Source organism: Nyctereutes procyonoides, unplaced genomic scaffold (genome assembly GCF_905146905.1).
Source record: "Nyctereutes procyonoides isolate TBG_1078 unplaced genomic scaffold, NYPRO_anot_genome, whole genome shotgun sequence".
NCBI classification, from domain to species: Eukaryota; Metazoa; Chordata; class Mammalia; order Carnivora; family Canidae; genus Nyctereutes; species Nyctereutes procyonoides.
The window spans coordinates 2832891-2850341 of NW_026575051.1; the positions used below are offsets into that span (position 1 = coordinate 2832891).

The 17451-nt window shown below is 54.7% G+C and overlaps 2 protein-coding genes and 1 long non-coding RNA gene across 12 annotated transcripts in view; 2 read left to right on the forward strand and 1 right to left on the reverse strand.

The window, feature by feature from the left end:
• Positions 1-13555, forward strand: part of SYNGAP1 (synaptic Ras GTPase activating protein 1) — a 31464-nt gene extending 17909 nt beyond the window's left edge. For 5 of the 9 annotated variants that reach the window (XM_055330001.1, XM_055330007.1, XM_055330008.1 and 2 more), the window contains 9 exons: positions 1239-1475; positions 1618-1819; positions 2028-2206; positions 2858-2899; positions 3293-4367; positions 4773-4946; positions 6654-6865; positions 7939-8029; positions 11621-13555. In XM_055330001.1, coding sequence (XP_055185976.1) covers positions 1239-1475; positions 1618-1819; positions 2028-2206; positions 2858-2899; positions 3293-4367; positions 4773-4946; positions 6654-6865; positions 7939-8029; positions 11621-11767 — 2359 coding nt within the window. In that variant the 3' untranslated portion in view covers positions 11768-13555. Of the gene's footprint in view, positions 1-1238; positions 1476-1617; positions 1820-2027; positions 2207-2857; positions 2900-3292; positions 4368-4772; positions 4947-6653; positions 6866-7925; positions 8030-8837; positions 8916-11620 lie in introns of those variants that run through there. The other 4 variants (XR_008665062.1, XM_055330005.1, XM_055330004.1 and 1 more) reach the window with 4 other exon arrangements.
• Positions 6742-14238, reverse strand: LOC129512609 (uncharacterized). 2 transcript variants are annotated; one of them, XR_008665065.1, is made up of 4 exons: positions 14053-14238; positions 11241-11445; positions 7448-7587; positions 6742-6877 (listed from the first exon to the last, which is right to left on the reverse strand). It is a non-coding gene; the product is annotated as an uncharacterized LOC129512609 (long non-coding RNA). The 2 variants fall into 2 exon arrangements; XR_008665064.1 differs by lacking the exon at positions 6742-6877 and having other exon boundaries at positions 6894-7587; positions 14153-14238.
• Positions 14239-14383: 145 nt separating this feature from the next.
• Positions 14384-17225, forward strand: ZBTB9 (zinc finger and BTB domain containing 9). Its single transcript, XM_055330919.1, is given in 3 exon segments — positions 14384-14597; positions 14768-16203; positions 16205-17225. Coding segments are annotated over 2 exon segments (1386 nt in total). The 5' UTR covers positions 14384-14597; positions 14768-14850; the 3' UTR covers positions 16238-17225.
• Positions 17226-17451: the final 226 nt, after the last annotated feature.

A 17451-nucleotide genomic window follows, 5' to 3' on the forward strand; every position in this document is an offset into this window, starting at 1 on the left:
AGGAGGCCAAGCTTTGATTGAGATAAGCAGGGAAGGCTTCACGGAGGAGATGTCCCCGGGGCTGGGCTTTGAAGACTGGGTGGGGTTCTGATAAGTGGATACGGTGGACAAAGAAGCCATTTTAGGAGAAGGCTATGGGATGTGTGTGAAGGTAAGGGGCCTGGGAGCTTTGGGGGGGGGGGGGCAGCAGTTAGCTCAGGTTTAATGGAGCATGTAGCTCATAATGGAGAGTGGCAGGAGAAGAGGTCCGGACAGGGGGTTGAACTTAGAATCTGGAAGTTCTCAGCTGCCAGGCTAAGGAGATGGAGTTCATCGGTAGGTCATGGAATGCCATTAGTGGTGCTTGTGCCAAGAAGTATCATGATTGAGAAGATTAATCCTTAAGTGGTGTGGAGCGTGGGGCATGACTGGAGTAGAGGGAGCAAAGTCCAGGCTATTTGGAGGTAATGGTTGATGGATGAGGTGTGGATCAGGACGGGGACAGGGAAGGGAGAAAGGGGCCCACTGTGAAGGCCTCTCTGAGGAAAGGATCAGCTGGAGCTGTCAACTGCCTGGGAAGAAGGGAGCTTGTCTGTGGGGAGTCAGGGATGACTCAAGAGGCCAGGAGGCTGGTGTTTGAGACCTGTGGCCTCATTGGCAGAACTGGGGAAGTCAGGAGGAGGAGCCAGTTGGAGGTGTGGGGGCGATGGTGAGCTCTGCTTTACACTACCGGAGTCAGAGTTTAAGGTGTCAGTGGGACACTCAAGTGGAACAGGGAGGTGGGGGAGTGAGCTCTGAGCCACTGCAGGGAGTGGGGGTCACGCAGGGGCACCTCCATCCCCATTGCCCTGGAATCCAGAAGAGTTGGGGGGTCCGAGCTCCCTGTACCTCAAGTGACCCTCCATCTCTCTCCCATCTCTGTCTCTCCCTGGTGTCTGTTTTTCTTCTCCTCCTCTCCTTGTCTCTCTCATACATCCTCCGTCTCTCCCCTGCATGTCTCTCTCCCCTCACCTTCTCTCCCCCTCCATTTCTCTCTCCCTGATCTGTCTGTTCCCTCTGCCATAGGCCTCTTCTTCCAGTAGCCTCCCGTCTTCCTGCTGCAGACCCCCCCTCCCTGTCTCTCCCCCACTCTGTTTCCACACCCTCACCTCCTACCACCCCCCTCAGCATGTTCCCTGGAAGCTGAGGGTCTCTGGGGCTCAGTCCTGGTCTCTCTCTTTCTTTCTCTCTCTCTCTGTCTCCCCCTCCCTTCCCCTCAGCGTGTTCCCGAGGGAGCTGAAGGAGGTGTTTGCATCTTGGCGACTGCGCTGCGCAGAGCGGGGCCGGGAGGACATCGCTGACAGGCTAATCAGCGCCTCGCTCTTCTTGCGCTTCCTCTGCCCAGCCATTATGTCGCCCAGTCTCTTTGGGCTTATGCAGGAGTACCCAGATGAGCAGACCTCACGAACCCTAACCCTCATCGCCAAGGTCATCCAAAACCTGGCCAACTTTTCAAAGTGAGGGAAGCCTCAGGTGGGGGTAGGGTGGGGATGGAGGTGGCAGGAAGGGTCTCCCAAGTCCCCAGAGACCCTGAGACAGGCGGGTGTGAGGCCTGTGCGCGCGCGTGTAACACCTCTACCTTCTGGATGCCTTGGTCAGGTTTACCTCAAAGGAGGACTTTCTGGGCTTCATGAATGAGTTTCTGGAGCTGGAGTGGGGTTCCATGCAGCAGTTCCTGTACGAGATCTCCAACCTAGACACGCTAACTAACAGCAGTAGCTTTGAGGGTTACATCGACTTGGGCCGAGAGCTCTCCACACTCCACGCCCTACTCTGGGAGGTGCTGCCCCAGCTCAGTAAGGTCAGCAGATGCCCCCCTGCCCCTTCCCCAGATGTCTCCAGAGGCTCCCATGGCCTGAGAGACCACTCCCTGCACAGTGCTTTCTCTCCTCCGTGTCCCCAAAATGTGTCTCCACTGCTCCCCCAGCTTGGACACCCTTCCTCCACTCCCTCTGGTGCTCTCTTTGAGCTGGGCGCTCAGCCCTCAGGTAACAGCCTCACCCTTCCAGGAAGCCCTCCTGAAGCTGGGCCCACTGCCCCGGCTCCTCAACGACATCAGCACAGCTCTGAGGAACCCCAACATCCAAAGGCAGCCAAGTCGTCAGAGTGAGCGGCCCCGGCCCCAGCCTGTGGTGCTGCGGGGCCCATCAGCAGAGATGCAGGGCTACATGATGCGGGACCTCAACAGGTGAGTACCTGGGGCTCCCCGCACCTGTGCCCTAAGGGCCTCTACTTTTCTCTTCCGGATACGCTTCCCTGGGCCCCCGTGCATCTCTCTAGGGCTTGAGAGGAAGGAAAAAGAGGCAGGCTCTCAGAGAAAATGGTAAGGAGACAGGTAGAGTCAGCGGTTAGTCTGAGAGCCCATTAGGGCCAGAGAGAGCAAGAATCTCAGAGCCCCAGGAAGAGTGCGGAGGCTCCTCTGGCTCCAGCTTGCTGTGAGCCTGGGGTTCCTCTCAGTCCCTCTGCCTGTGTGCCTGTCCCAGAGCTGAGGTTCAGCCAGCTGTTCAGCCAGTAACAAAACGTTGAACCATCTCTGTACTAGTTGGTAAATAAGCACTGGCCCAGCCACCCACCAGAACTGAACAGGTCTCAGTCCTGATCTAGCAATGGAGAAGTAGCATACACACCCTAGCAGGACCTCCTAAGCCCGAACATCTGTTCCAATGCAGTGGCCTAAGCTGCTGCTTGTTCTGCTGACCGCCCCACTTGTTCCTCCAGCCTAGTCTCCCTCCACAGTGCCATCCCCATTCCACCATTCCCACCTCTCCTTCCATGCATCCACACCTTCCACCCACCTTCTTCTCTGTCTGTGCTTGCCCCTCTTCCCATCTCTCTCCAGCTCCATCGACCTTCAGTCCTTCATGGCTCGAGGCCTCAACAGGTGAGGGGCTCTCCCCTCCCCCGGCCCCCTCTCCTCTCCTGTCTGCTCCCCTTCCCCCTCCAGTGGCCTTCACTCTCCTCCTCTCCTCTTCTCCTCCATGCACCCTCATTTCCTCCATACTTGCCCAGACCCACCCCTCATCCCTCTTCTCGGTGCCTGCACCTCCCCTCCTCAAGGCCTTGCTCCCTTCCCAGAGGGGCCTTTCCTTCCTCCTTCCCACGTGTCACCTCCCGTGCTCCCTTCCAGCCCTCTCTAGAGCTGCTACCACCAGCTCTCCACCCTTCCCTGCGGGTCCCACTCCTCACCCCAAGGCCTGTGCCAGACCACAGCAGGCTCGATTGCCGGCAGCGTCGGCCTCACCTCCTGTTCCTCTGCCCCTTTCCCTTCCCGCAGCTCTATGGACATGGCTCGCCTCCCTTCCCCAACCAAGGAAAAGCCACCCCCACCACCCCCTGGTGGGGGTAAAGACCTGTTCTATGTGAGCCGTCCACCCCTGGCCCGTTCCTCGCCAGCATACTGCACAAGCAGCTCAGATATCACGGAGCCGGAGCAAAAGATGCTGAGCGTCAACAAGAGTGTCTCCATGCTGGATTTGCAGGGTGATGGGCCCGGTGGTCGCCTCAACAGCAGCAGTGTATCCAACCTGGCAGCTGTTGGGGACCTGCTGCACTCGAGCCAGGCTTCCCTGACCGCGGCCTTGGGGCTGCGGCCTGCGCCTGCTGGACGCCTCTCCCAGGGGAGTGGCTCGTCCATTACAGCGGCTGGCATGCGTCTCAGCCAGATGGGTGTCACCACGGACGGTGTCCCTGCCCAGCAACTGCGCATCCCTCTCTCCTTCCAGAACCCTCTCTTCCACATGGCTGCTGATGGGCCAGGCCCCCCAGGGGGTCACGGAGGGGGTGGTGGTCATGGTCCACCTTCCTCCCATCACCACCATCACCATCATCACCACCACCGAGGTGGAGAGCCCCCCGGGGACACCTTTGCCCCGTTCCATGGCTATAGCAAGAGCGAGGACCTCTCCTCAGGGGTCCCCAAGCCCCCCGCTGCTTCCATCCTTCACAGCCACAGCTACAGTGATGAGTTTGGACCCTCTGGCACTGACTTCACCCGTCGGCAGCTCTCACTCCAGGACAACCTGCAGCACATGCTGTCCCCTCCCCAGATTACCATTGGTCCCCAGAGGCCTGCCCCCTCAGGGCCCGGAGGTGGGAGCAGCGGTGGGGGCAGTGGTGGGGGTGGCGGAGGCCAACCGCCTCCATTGCAGAGGGGCAAGTCTCAGCAGTTGACAGTCAGCGCTGCCCAGAAACCCCGGCCATCCAGTGGGAATCTGTTGCAGTCACCGGAGCCAAGTTATGGCCCTGCCCGTCCACGGCAACAGAGCCTCAGCAAAGAGGGCAGCATTGGGGGCAGCGGGGGCAGCGGTGGCGGAGGGGGTGGAGGGCTCAAGCCCTCCATCACCAAGCAGGTACGTGAGGGTGGGAAGAAGGCCGAATGGGTGAGGAACAGGGAGGGTGGAAGGAAATGGCTTTGTGGAAGTGGGGGCAGAATAGAGTCTGGCATCTGAAATCATACTTTTCTCACATCCTCTCATTCATTAAAGAAATTGTATACAGAGTCCCTGCTAGGTGCCATGTCCTGTTCTAGGCACTGTGGGTTTGACACTGAGTGCCACACACACCCTGCCCTCATGAAGCTCACCTCTCCAGAGTGGAGACATGATACGTAATTAAATAGCATTCACAAGGAGATTGAGACTAGAGCAGGGGAATGAGATGGGAATGGTCATCTCCTTTAGCAGTGCTCTCTCCTAAATGCACCCTACCTTTTCCCACCTTTCCTCTCTCTTCACCTCCACCTTGCCCCATCCCAGCATTCTCAGGCACCATCCACACTGAACCCCACAATGCCAGCCTCTGAGCGGACAGTGGCCTGGGTCTCTAACATGCCTCACCTGTCAGCTGACATCGAGAGTGCCCACATCGAGCGAGAAGAGTACAAGCTCAAGGAGTACTCTAAGTCGATGGATGAGAGCCGGCTGGATAGGGTACGCTGGGCCCCTCATCTTCCCATTACCCACAGGGGCAACCTCTAGATGCTTCTCAGGGAAGGACCCAGGGGTCAAGTAGTTACAGTGGAAAGAAGAGACAAAGACCTGATCCCCTTTCTTAAGAAGTGTCCAGTCTATTAGGGGACACTGGGCACACAGTCTGTCGGAAAGCCAACTTCCAACTTTATTTTGTGGCTTATACACATCATAGACTACGGAGAAACGTTTTATGTTAAAGCTTATTTCCATGTTCTTCCCCAGGGAGAACAGAAGCCCTGATTCCTATGACTACTCAGGAAAGGGACAGCTACTCTGCCACCAGTGTGAGCTGATAAATTGGGTGGGGGGCCAGAGGGCTGCAGTTGTACTACAGACCATGTCCAGCTTACCCAGGCATTGTTCCACCAGCATAGGTGACAGAGGGTTGGTGTTGGAAAGTGGTATATGTTGGCCCATGTGTGGAAAGACCAGATCCTCAGCTGGTGGTGGCCTAGAGCAAAAGATAGCAAGAGCTCAGGGCACACACACATAACTCAGCAGTGCTCCTTGGAGAGGCTGTTGCTCCAAGGACTCTGAAGAAGAGGGTGGCTGTAGGATTAGGTTAATGTAAAGACTGTATGACTCCAACTCGGGGGAGCAGAGAGAGGTTTCTTGGGAGCTGTGGTTTTTGAGCAGAGGAAAATGTTGGGACTGTCTAGATGGACTTGGCATAGCAAGTCCCATGAGAGAATTAAGCCCTAATGCCCAAGGTAGCCACTTTTGGTAATAAATGACATCTCTCCTTTGCTTCCAGAGTGGGGTTGGTTCTGTATGTATCATCTTTGGAGAATGAGAAAATACTCTCAAGTCATTTTTTCTGTACTATGACTTGGATGAGATATTTTTGTTGAGGAAGGCTCTAGAACAGTACCATCCAGTAGAGTTTTCTGCAGTAATGAGAAACGTTCTATGATCTGCATCGTCCGTATGGCAGTCACCGGACTCATGTGGTTGATGCAGCTGAGGAAGGAAATTTTGTTTTATTTACATTTTAAATAGCCACACATGGCTAGTGTCTACTGTATTGGATAGCACCACAGCTCTAGACTCTAGAGCCAGTAGGGCAGATAAAATGACTCCTCTGTGCCCTTCGAGCCCCAGAATTCCAGAATCATTATCAACAGAGGCAGTCTTAGATTCTCAGCCTGGAGTTGTTTAAAGCCCAGACCTGGAACCCCACATAGCCTCTCCTTATCCAGTGTCTTTTCTTCCTGGGTCTCCCCACCCTCCACATGTGCTCTGGTTGGACTGAGGAGTCACCTTAAGCTTTCATTTCTAGGTAGGATCACTCAAGGTGAGTGGGAAGGGAGTCTATAGGTTTGTGTGTGGGTCCTTGTGTGTCCAGATTTACATGTGTGGGCAGGTATATACTGCTCAGGGCATGGGAGCATATGATCTTGGTCCATTTTAAAGGAGCCTTAGAAAAAAAAAAAAATAATAAAATAAAATAAAATAAATAAAGGAGCCTTAGGTAGCTCCATAGAAGGGTCTTCTCAAAAGCCACCATGTCTGATATAATCAGCAGGCAGGGAAAGGACTACAGAAGGCAGCTGGGTTATCTGTCCCTTACCATGCAGTGGCTGCTTGGTAGGCAAGAATGGAGATGGGGTGGTGGGTCAGGGTGAGGCGCCCCTCACAGTGCGGGGTCGTTTGCCCGGCGGGCAGGTGAAGGAGTATGAGGAGGAGATCCATTCACTGAAGGAGCGACTACACATGTCCAACCGGAAGCTAGAAGAGTATGAGCGGAGGCTGCTGTCCCAGGAGGAGCAGACCAGCAAAATCTTGATGCAGTATCAGGCCCGACTGGAGCAGAGCGAAAAGAGGCTAAGGCAGCAACAGGTGGAGAAGGATTCGCAGATCAAGAGCATCATTGGCAGGTGAGGGGCGGCCTGGGGAGGGGTCACAAGGGAGAGTCTGAGGCTGAGGAGAGCCAGCAAGTTCCCCCTCTAGCCTTCAGCCCCAAACTCAGGACACCATGAGGAAAGCCCACCACCTGCTCCCAGAGATTGCCACTCACCACCAATCACCAAATGGGGAGAAACTTCTCGCTCAGGGCATAAATGAACCCTGATCTCTCTCCCGATAGAGTAACTTCTGAAGTTCTTGGACTCCCCACTGGTTAGTCTCAATCCAGCCTGTGATGTTCTCCCCAAATCTAAGCAGAGACCTCTAGCCAGAGTAGCCCCTAGCCATTCCTGTCCTGGGTAGCCCCTCCCTCCAGCCCTGAAAAGATGTTCTCTTAGAAACTGAATGACTCTTCTGTTAGCATATGCACATTTTCAACTGCTCTGCCAAGCCCTGGCTTCCTAAGCAGGTATCTCCACAAGGCGGTCAGCTTATCCTGAGAAGTGGTGGGACTCCAGGCCGGACTCTAACTAGAGCCAGTCCCATTTTGATCCACTCTGAATGTAGTTTGGATTAAGATTAATTAGAAGAAAAAGGCTTGACTTGAAACTTACTTTGAAACCCTGTTGTAATTGACATCCTTGATGGGAAATCGCTTTGAGAATCTTCATCAAAGGCATGGAGGTGCTGGGAATGATGATTGTAGAGACCCCTCTTGGGCTTGGGGTATCCCAGGGGTGGCACTGGTGGTGTCCTAGGTTCAGTGAGATGGAATGGGAGATGTAGAAGTGAGGCCTTCAGCCACAGAGGGGCTGTGGGAGGGCACTGTCCTGAATGGGAGGGTGGAGGGCCAAGGGGGCATCTGGGTGATAGAGGTCTTTGAATCCCAGAAAGCTGTCCTTAGCAGGGAGATGTGAGGGTTCCTGAGAGGAAGGTTAGTATGGGGATTCTTTGGGTCATAACAATGGAAGGATTCTGAGGGCAGAGGAGAAGGACGCCTGAGGCTTTTCCAGAGAGCTGCAGGGGCTCCCCCAGGATCAGGACTTCCACTGGCAGGCTCCCAGCCCGTGCCCGCCACTAACCCCACTGAAGCCCGTCCCTTCAGGCTGATGCTGGTGGAGGAGGAGCTGCGCCGGGACCACCCCGCCATGCCTGAGCCGCTGCCTGAACCCAAGAAGAGGCTGCTCGACGCTCAGGTGGAAATTACAATGTCATTTATCTTCTCCGTGTCCCATCCCCATCCATCCCACTGTCCTTTGTGCACTCACTGCACCAGCCACCCAGCCCCATCGCCATCTGTCTCCCACTGTCCTCCATTTGTCCACTGGCTGCTCCTGGCAGCGCCCCCAGTGACCCCATCTTCATCCCATCGTCTGTGCCTTTGTCACTCCTAGCAGTGTTAGCCCCACCCCTGTGCCTTTCTACTCTGTCTTTCCCACTCCTGTCTGGGTCTTGGAGCATCCAGCAGAACCTCAGTCTCTTTGCCCCCAGATCCCACCCAGTTCCTGGCATCCCTGCCCCATCTGTGCCTGTTCCTGTTCACACAGGGAATTCAGCCTCCTCTGAGCTCTTCTTGGGCTAGAAGGGCTAGAGGCTGTAGTTTGCTAGAAGAGAGCACTGGGCAGTACAAGTTCTAGCTTCCCAGGTTCTAAAAGGCCCCCATTACCTCTTGGCTCCTCAATTTTCCTGTCTCCTGGATAGCTCCCGAATAGCTTCCTCCTCTGACTCTTCAGCTCTTGAAAGCCCCCTGACCCTCACCCTGTAAGCTTGCCTTCCCTCAGTATTTAACCCCAGTGAAGGCCTCTGGTCCTTAAACCTGTCCAGCTCTCCAGGGCCCTCTGTCCTCAGCCAGCTTTTAGAACTTCTATCCTGCACCCTTGCCCCTTGCTCTCCCCAATTCTACTTTCCCACCCATGCTCCTCCTTCCTCTGCTCTGACCGCCAGGCTTCCCCACCACTACTGCCAAGGCTCCTGACCCCATGACCCCACTCTCTCCCCCTGCAGCTCCTCATCAGGTAATTCTCCTGGTTCCTTTGACCACGGGCGGAGGACACAGGGGGAGGTGACTCCGGACCACTGCAGGTTGGTCGTGAAGCCCACTCCCCTCTGACTCTCTGGAGCCTTTCCCCACCCCACCCCTCACTGCTGCCCTCCACATACCCTACCCTCCTGACACCTCCTGCACAGACCCATCTCCCAAGCCACTGCCCAGAGAGAGCACTTCTTGCTGCTCCGGGAACTGTTCAGGGACACCTTGCCAACACCAAGCATTTTTACCTGGGACACGCCCAGCACATCCCCACATCTCTCTTTGACAAAACCCACCGCCCAGCCTCCTCTCAATCCTCTGCCTGTGCCTCTCCAGTGTATGTCTGTCACCCCCCATTTCACCAGAGCGTCCTTGGGAGTTTGGGACGTTGGGAGTGGGGCTTGTTAAGGGGTGGCAGTGATGACGGGTTGGGGGACCCTGGCTAAAGGGGCTATGCTGACTGCAGCAGGTAAGTGGGAGTTTCCTCTTCTTTCCCTAATCTCAGTTCTCCACCCCTCCTCCCACTCCTCACCTGTTTCTCTCTCTTCCTCCTCCCTTATATCGGTGAGATCGAAGGCATCTTTAGCTCTTATTGGGCCCCACCGGGTAGGAACTAAGAATGGGGAGCTAACTCAGGAAGACTTTGGGGGAGGGAGGCTGGAAAGAATGCTTTTCATGATGGCAGGACACTAGGCAGGGTGAGTGGAACAAGGAACAAAAAAAGGAGCCTCGGCAGATGTCAGGACGCAGACCAGCCCATGTGGCGTGGGAGTTGGAAGTGGGGTGAGCCGTCTTCCTAGATAAGATCATGGGCTCAGTAGCCATGTGGATTCCGAGGCAGAGATGCCAGGAACAGCATGTTAAATAAACTCTCTATTCTTCTCAGCGGAGCTCACTCCTCCTCTCCCGCCACCCAGTGGCCTTGCAGGATGCAGTCCTACCTACAAACCAGTAAATGGGAACCTGTCAGCCACTGACATCATTTCTGAGGGGCTTTCTTTCTGTGGGATTGATCTGCAGTGGGCAGTGGCTCCTCACACTGTAATTTTAACACTCTGCCTGCCCAGCCTCTTTGTCAAAGTAGTTAGTGATCTGTAAACAGATGCTAAAAGGCACCAGGGGACCTCACCATTTAAAGGACTCCTGCAGTGAATTCTTATGAATAATGGCACCCTAATTTATCTACGTTCTAAATTTGGGTCCATGGGGGAGTAGGGGGCATGCCTATGTTCTGTTGCCAGCAGACAAGCAGAGAGAAGGGAATCTGAGGTTTCCTTTCCCTGCTGTCCTGCCATACTCAGGATCCCCTACCATACATAATTTCCTCTCGCTGACTTGGGGAAAGTTTGTGAGATGCTCAGCAAGCTAAGAGGGCGGCTTTGCTTAAGGCTGGGGTTTCAGTGACCTGAGAGGTGGGCTCTTTGATTTGGAAGGGAGAGCTGATCTCGAGGCCTCTACTTAGAATATTTTTGTATACTACAGAGATATGGTTACACGTAATGGGCCTAAATGCCCCATGGCCCGGGAAATAATCTGGACACTTTCTAAATCACTTTTAAGCATTGGTCCCTCTGCAATGTAACCATTCGCTTAAAAGTTAATTTTGTGCCTGTATTTTAAAAAGGCAAGTGAGTGACCAGAAGTGTCATACAGGAGTACCACAGTGTGGTTCCTCTCCCAGCATAGGAACAGAAGCCAGATGTGAGGGCAGGAGGCAGGAGGCAGGAGCTGGTCCAGGGGTGGGAGTAGGGTCTGCTACCCCTCTCTCTCTAACTGGGATCCCAGGGAGAGGGATTGAAAGGAACATGGAGGTGGAAAGGAATGAAGCAGTTTTGCTTCCTGGGGACACAGGGATGGGGGCACGCTGTGCCTCTGCAGACACTCCTAGTCATTTCTGCCCAGAGAGAGGCAGCCCTCCCATATTTTTTACCATCCCCCATCACTTCCTCCAATCCCTTGCCTTCCCCCCTCCCCCCCACCACCCCAGTACAGTTAAACCTCTCTAACTTGGACTGGTATATTGGAGAAGATGACTGCTCTGAACAAATGACAAAACTGAATGGCAGTGTCTATTTAATGAAATGTATGTCTTCAAAATACATACAGTAAGTGGGACTCGATGAACGAGGCTTTTCCACTCGAGGTCCTCAGGGAGCATGCGTTAATGAATAGATAGATTCAAAAGCCTGTTAGCTGGTACCCTCCTACAGACACGTTTCTACTGTTAATTTGCTTAGCACACCCTTTCTTCAGAGCTAAAGGAAAACTCAAGCCCACTTTTTGTTCAGATTATGAAAAAAGTCCAAATCCGCAGGGGTTTGGATTAATGAGGTTTTGCTGTACTGCCTCCCCTTGTTCCCTCAACACAAAGTTCCTACCTTGGATTGGGGGTGGGCTGGGAGGGGGTTCCATCTAAGAAGAGGAGGGAGGCTGGGTAGGGGAAGATCCAAGGGGTTAGGTTGGGGTGAGGTAGGAACTTGTTTCATTTGAACTGGTTTCCTGGTATGACTCCCTGGGTTGAAGGCCTGTTAGGAGTCGGGGGTGAGATTCTCTTCTCCCTGATCCCAGAAGATGTAACTTCCTCTGCAGGTGAGAAACAAAATAGGAGGATGGGGTGAGGGGTTGTCCTGGGGGCAGGGAGGGGGACATGGTTTATGGAGTGGGTTGGCTACTGGGGGGGCACAGCTTGGGGAGCTGGCACCCAGGCTCCCGCGAAGCGTCTCAATAAGTCCGCGCTCTCCTCTTTGGTGTCTTGCAGGAGAGGCAGCTTCCCCCCTTGGGTCCAACAAACCCGCGTGTGACGCTGGCCCCACCTTGGAACGGCCTGGCCCCCCCAGCACCGCCCCCCCCACCCCGGCTGCAGATCACTGAGAACGGCGAGTTCCGAAACACCGCAGACCACTAGCCCACCCAGCATCACAGACCTCCTCCTCCCTCCCCATGCACCCTGCCCTGGAACAGCACCCACCACCAGGACTGGATGTTGCCAAGGGACAGCGGGATTGCCTCCCTGAATGCCTCCTTGCGGGGGCACCAATCCCCCACCCCCACTACACCATTTCCAGCGGGGAAGAGTGGGGACCCTTAGCTGCCCCTTTTCCTTCCTGTTGGAGTGCTGCCCCCTGTGACCCCCAGGGACCCTTGCCCCAGGACACCACCTACCCCACACAGACCCCTTCAGTCCGGGGTGCTATCCCCATCCTCTGCCTCATCGTTCCCCTGAGCACTGGGGGACAGACCCTCACCCCCACCCTGGGGGTGTGGCACCTCCAAACTTTCAACTTCAGGGTGATTTTTTAGCAGTAACCAGAGCTGACAATCTAACTCCCCTCCACCGCCCCATTTTGGCCTCCCCTGTCCCCCTTGTAATGGGGAGGGGACCCCAGGTGAGGGGGCCCTATTACCCCTTGATTTCTCAGGAGCGTCTGGGGGGGCTCAGCACGCACAAACTCCTTCTCTTCCTACTACTCTTAAATTTACTCCCTCCCCACCCAGAACCCAGATGGGGTGGAGGGGCCACCGGGGCAGGGAGGGGGCGGCAAGGGGGGAATGGGAGTTGTCTCCCCTTCCTCCCACACCTGATCTGCTCTTGGCTGGTCCCAGAGCGGGGTGAGGGGGCTTATGCCCCCCCCTCCCCCAGTGTGTTGGGTGGGGTGGAATTGAGGTTAGGGTGAGGGGTTAGGGTCTAGGAGGGTGTGTATGTTAGGAAGGACAGACTAGGTGATCTGCCCTACCCTGACACACACAGCCCTCCTTGCCCCTCCCCTCTCTCTTCTTGGTCTCTACTCCCAGGGGGAGGGGGGAACTTACTCTAGGAAAAGCCATGTCTCTCTCCCCCAGGGTGGGGGGACCTGTGTTGGAGGAGGGGTGTTGGGGGCCCCCTTCCATGACTCTGTCCCCCCGGGGGAGGTAGGACAGGGCTGGGCTTCCCTCTCATCCTCCCCCCTCCCCAATCTCCCTCCACCTCCCTCCCTCCCGCCAGCTCCACAATTTTTCGGTGTTTCTCTGTACATAGCTCTCTGGCGGGATAGGGGAGGTAGGATGGATGGGGTTTAGGGTGGGTAGGTCATGGGAGGGGAGAAGCCCCTCCTTGGCACCCCCTCTTCCCTGACTGCTATCCCCTACCCAGCCCTGCCCCCTCATCCTTTCTTGCATTTGGTTATTGAGACTCTTTCCAGACTTCACCCTTCTTTTCTTTTGTATGGACAGTTCCCCTTCAGACCCATCCCCCTACACACATACACCCAGCCGGGGCCAAATTTATACTTATATAAAAGTTGTAAATATGTGAAATTTTATCCCTGTGCCCTTTCCCTATTTTCCCAACCCCAGACCCTCCCCCTGGACCTCCTTTCCTCTTCTCTTTGGCTGTTGTAATTATCTGGGTTTGTACTGTACATATTGGGGGTGTGTGTGTGTGGGCTGGGGGCAACCCCTCTGTATAGAGCTTCCTGGCCCCCTCCCTCCCCCAGGCTTCCCTCCCCCTCCACCACCCTAAAGGTAGGAAGATGCTCTTCCTACTTGTTTTATTTTGTTTTCTCGTTCTCCCTCCCCACCTTGTCCCACCCCACTCCCAGCCTTCCCTGTCCTCCACCACTATCCCTTTTTCTCCACTCCCAGCCCCATTTCCTTTTTTTCTGGAGTGTGTGGTGAAACAGAAAAATCATGTTTAATAAACGGAGATTGTTCTTTTTTCGCTGTGCTGACTTTCCTAAGCTGGGACATTCAGACATATCACCCTATTCAGTAGGGTGATAGGATCTGCTTTTTGAGAGGAAGCTGGCAGCCTGGGAGAAACCATATCCCTGCATGATGCCACAGTCTCCTCCAGAGTAGCACTCTCCCACCCGGGCATAAGATGTATTCCGTTTCTGAGCAGGGGTTGTGACCTGGCTAAGCTTACCCAATCCAGCTCTCCCCTCTCCACTGCCCCACTTAACCCTAGTGAGTAGAGAGGCCAGGGAGCAGGAACACTATCTGACAAGGAATTCCAAGTATATATATCTACACACACTCACAACTATATTTAGTAATTACCTAGAAATAAGGTTGATCTAATGGCTGGTTAAAATGCTCCCGTACGGAATGGAGGAAAGAACTTGGTCCCTGAACAAATCTGAGTTGCAATCCCAGGCCCGTCGCTTGCCAGCCTCAGTTTCCTCCGAGGAAACCGAGCAGAGCAACACCTACCTTGTAGGGCTGGGGGAGGGTACAAGGTGATGTGGACAATGCCTGGCCCACACAATAGTTAGTCTCGCCTTCTCAGCACTTAGAAGGGAGCGGGCGCTACCTTTAATCATCCGCAGGGCTTAAGGGTCGCCCCCTCCTTCCAGGCTACGACCTCCCGAGGCCCAGCTCAGATTCCTCCGGGCGTCAGACACCTCCCGCCGGCACCGCCTTCTCGCCCGCGCAACCAATCAACGCGAGGCTCGTAGCCCTCCGCCCTCCGATTGGCTGGGGCTCTGGCACCGCCCCCCGCAGCTGGCGTTGGCGTCCGGCGGGAAGGCGGTGGCTTCCGGCCCGGGACTGAGCGGTGGCTTCCTAGGCGCCCCGGCCCGGTGCCGCCGGTGTACCCGCGGGGGCGTGGCGGCGGGGCGGGCCTCCTGGCCGGTGCGGCTCCCCGGGAGCCGGCCCTCTGGGCGCCGTGAGCAGGAGCCGTCCGGGGCCGGCGAGGTCGGGCCGGGGCTGGAAGGATCTCCTCGTCTTCCTCCGCAGGCCCTGGAAGTGAAACCCCGGTTGGTCTTTTGTTGTGGAGTTTAGTTTTTCTTTTCTCGGTGGGGGAGTGTGCGGGCCTGATCCGCGGAAACCACCACTCACTGGAAAGTTTCCACTTTGCCGGGTTGGGGAGGCGGGTGTTGTTGCCCTTACCCAGAGCTGCTGTGACCCCCGTGCCTTTCCTCCACAGCCTTCGTCCCGCGGGGGTGCGCCCCCAGCCCCTCATCTCCTGTGTTCCGCCCTCTGGGATTTCTCTCTCTCTGAGGAGGCCATATGGATCTCTCGACGCCTTTGCCCCCCGTACCCCGCTCCCCGACCCGCAACCCAGCCCCACGGACAATCCAGATCGAGTTCCCACAGCATAGCTCGGTGCTGCTGGAAGCCCTGAACCGCCACAGGCTAGAGGGAAAGTTCTGTGATGTGTCCCTGTTGGTGCAGGGCCGGGAACTTAGAGCTCACAAGGCAGTGTTGGCTGCTGCCTCTCCCTACTTCCACGACAGACTTCTGCTGGGGGATGCGCCACGTCTCACTCTACCCAGCGTCATCGAAGCCGATGCCTTCGAGGGGCTGCTCCAGCTCATTTATTCAGGGCGCCTCCGTCTGCCTCTGGATGCTCTCCCTGCCCACCTCCTTGTGGCCAGTGGCCTCCAGATGTGGCAGGTAGTAGATCAGTGCTCAGGGATTCTTAGAGAACTAGAAATCTCAGGTGGAATTTCAACCTGTGGGGCGACCTCTTACCACACTCTTCTTTCCACCACATCCTCTCCAGGAGGCTGGTGCATTCGCTCTTCCTCTTTCCAGGCCCCGGTGCAGTCTTCCTCCACCTCTAGGGAGAACTCTGTTTTAGGGGAGGGGAGTGAACTGGGAGATGTGTTACAGATTAAAGTTGAGGAAGAAGAGGAGGGGGACCAGGGGTCAGCAGCCCCTTCTCAGACACCTCAGCCTCAGAGGGTATCAGGAGGGTTTCCCTGCCCTCATGGATCCCACCCACTGCCTGTATCCACTACATCTTGTAGGGTTCCTTGCGAGAGTGCCCCACTTGAGCCTCCTGCCCTTCATACTGCACCACCCCCCAAAGTCTTCTACATTAAGCAGGAACCCTCTGAGCCTGAAGAAGAGATATCAGGGGGTGGAACTCAGTCTGGAGGAGCAAAGGAGGAGACCAAAGTGTTTTCTGGAGGGGACACCAAAGGGAATGGAGAACTAGGGTTCTTATTACCCTTAGGAGCAGGGGCAACATATGGAGGAGGAGGAGGTCCATCCTGGAAACCAGTTGATCTTCATGGGAATGAAATCTTGTCAGGGGGTGGGTGGCCTGGAGGGGGAGGACAGGCTGTGCATGGGCCTGTGAAGTTAGGAGGTATACCCCCTGAAGATGGAAAACGCTTTGGTTGCTTGTGTGGAAAGCGGTTTGCAGTGAAGCCAAAGCGTGACAGGCATATCATGCTGACCTTCAGCCTTCGGCCCTTTGGCTGTGGCATCTGCAATAAGCGCTTCAAGCTGAAGCACCATCTGACAGAGCATATGAAGACTCATGCTGGAGCCCTGCATGCCTGCCCCCATTGTGGCCGTCGGTTTCGGGTACATGCCTGTTTCCTTCGCCATCGGGACCTATGCAAAGGCCAAGGGCTGGGCCACTGCTCACTGGACTTACAACTGACTGCCAAGGGCATACACGAACTTCTAGGATAAGAGAGCCACTGCTGCTGATGGATACTTTTTCCTCACCACCATCACACCCTGCTCCTGGATCTTGTAATCATGGCAAGAAAATAGATATATTCCAGACATCTGGTTCTTAAGTGTGGATGTCGACCTGGCAGATTCTGGGATCTCAGATTTCTTATAGCCAAGTTTTTTGCTAACCACCCCATAGCAAGGTGGTTTACAGGGCATATGTAAATTGATCACTTGCCCCATAACAGACCTTTTGTGCAGGAAACCAGATTTCGGATTAGAAGTTTGGTGAGAGAAAAGTTAGAACAAAAGATGTAATGATAAACGTTTCACTTGGTCTCCATGAGGTGTTGAAGGAGCTGGTCTCTATTCTAGGGATGTCTGATTCTAGGGTTCAGTAATTCAGAAACCAATTAAGGTCTATGCTCTCCTCTCCCTTGTCATTGCTGAAATGATTTAGGCAGAGTTCTTTTTATGTACTTTCTTTTGTTCGATCTTTCCAGAAGCCTCTCAGATCATAACTCATTCTGCACCTTCCCAACACTTCTTTTTTTAACATTGTAGTTGAGCACTTTAACAAATTGAGCGTTCCATGTGTCATTAGAACTCTCTTTTTAATAGAGGATGTCCCCTTAATAGCCTGTGCCTCTTGTTTACCTTTGTCCACCACTGATCACCCATATATTGATCACGGTGATTAGAATATGACCAATGAACTCAGGAGATGGCCACTGACCTAAAATGCTCTCAGGGTAGCACCACTGTTTTGAACAAGTGGCTGTTCTCAGAGACTGAGACAGCACATACAGGAAAGGCTGAAGAGTAACTGCACAGTAGGACCATACCCCTTATCCATCCCACTTACACATGATAGGCCCTTGGTTGAGAGAGATAGAAGAGTAGATATTGGAATGGGGAGACTGTCACAGTTTACTTAATTTCTTCAAATAAACTTTGCCCTGAAATTTAAACTGACCGTGGATTGGATTGGGTAATTTACGTGGGAGAGACAGCATGAAAGCAGAGTTGCAAAGACTTGGATATGTTACTTATGCAGCAGGGTTATACTGATGAGGGGAAAATGGGATGGTTTCACACTGGTGCAGAGAACACTGTCCTGGACTTCAGTGGGCCAGATTCTAGGCCCTGACTTGCCACTGAATGATCTCAGGTAAGTTACCTTATCTTTCAGAGTGT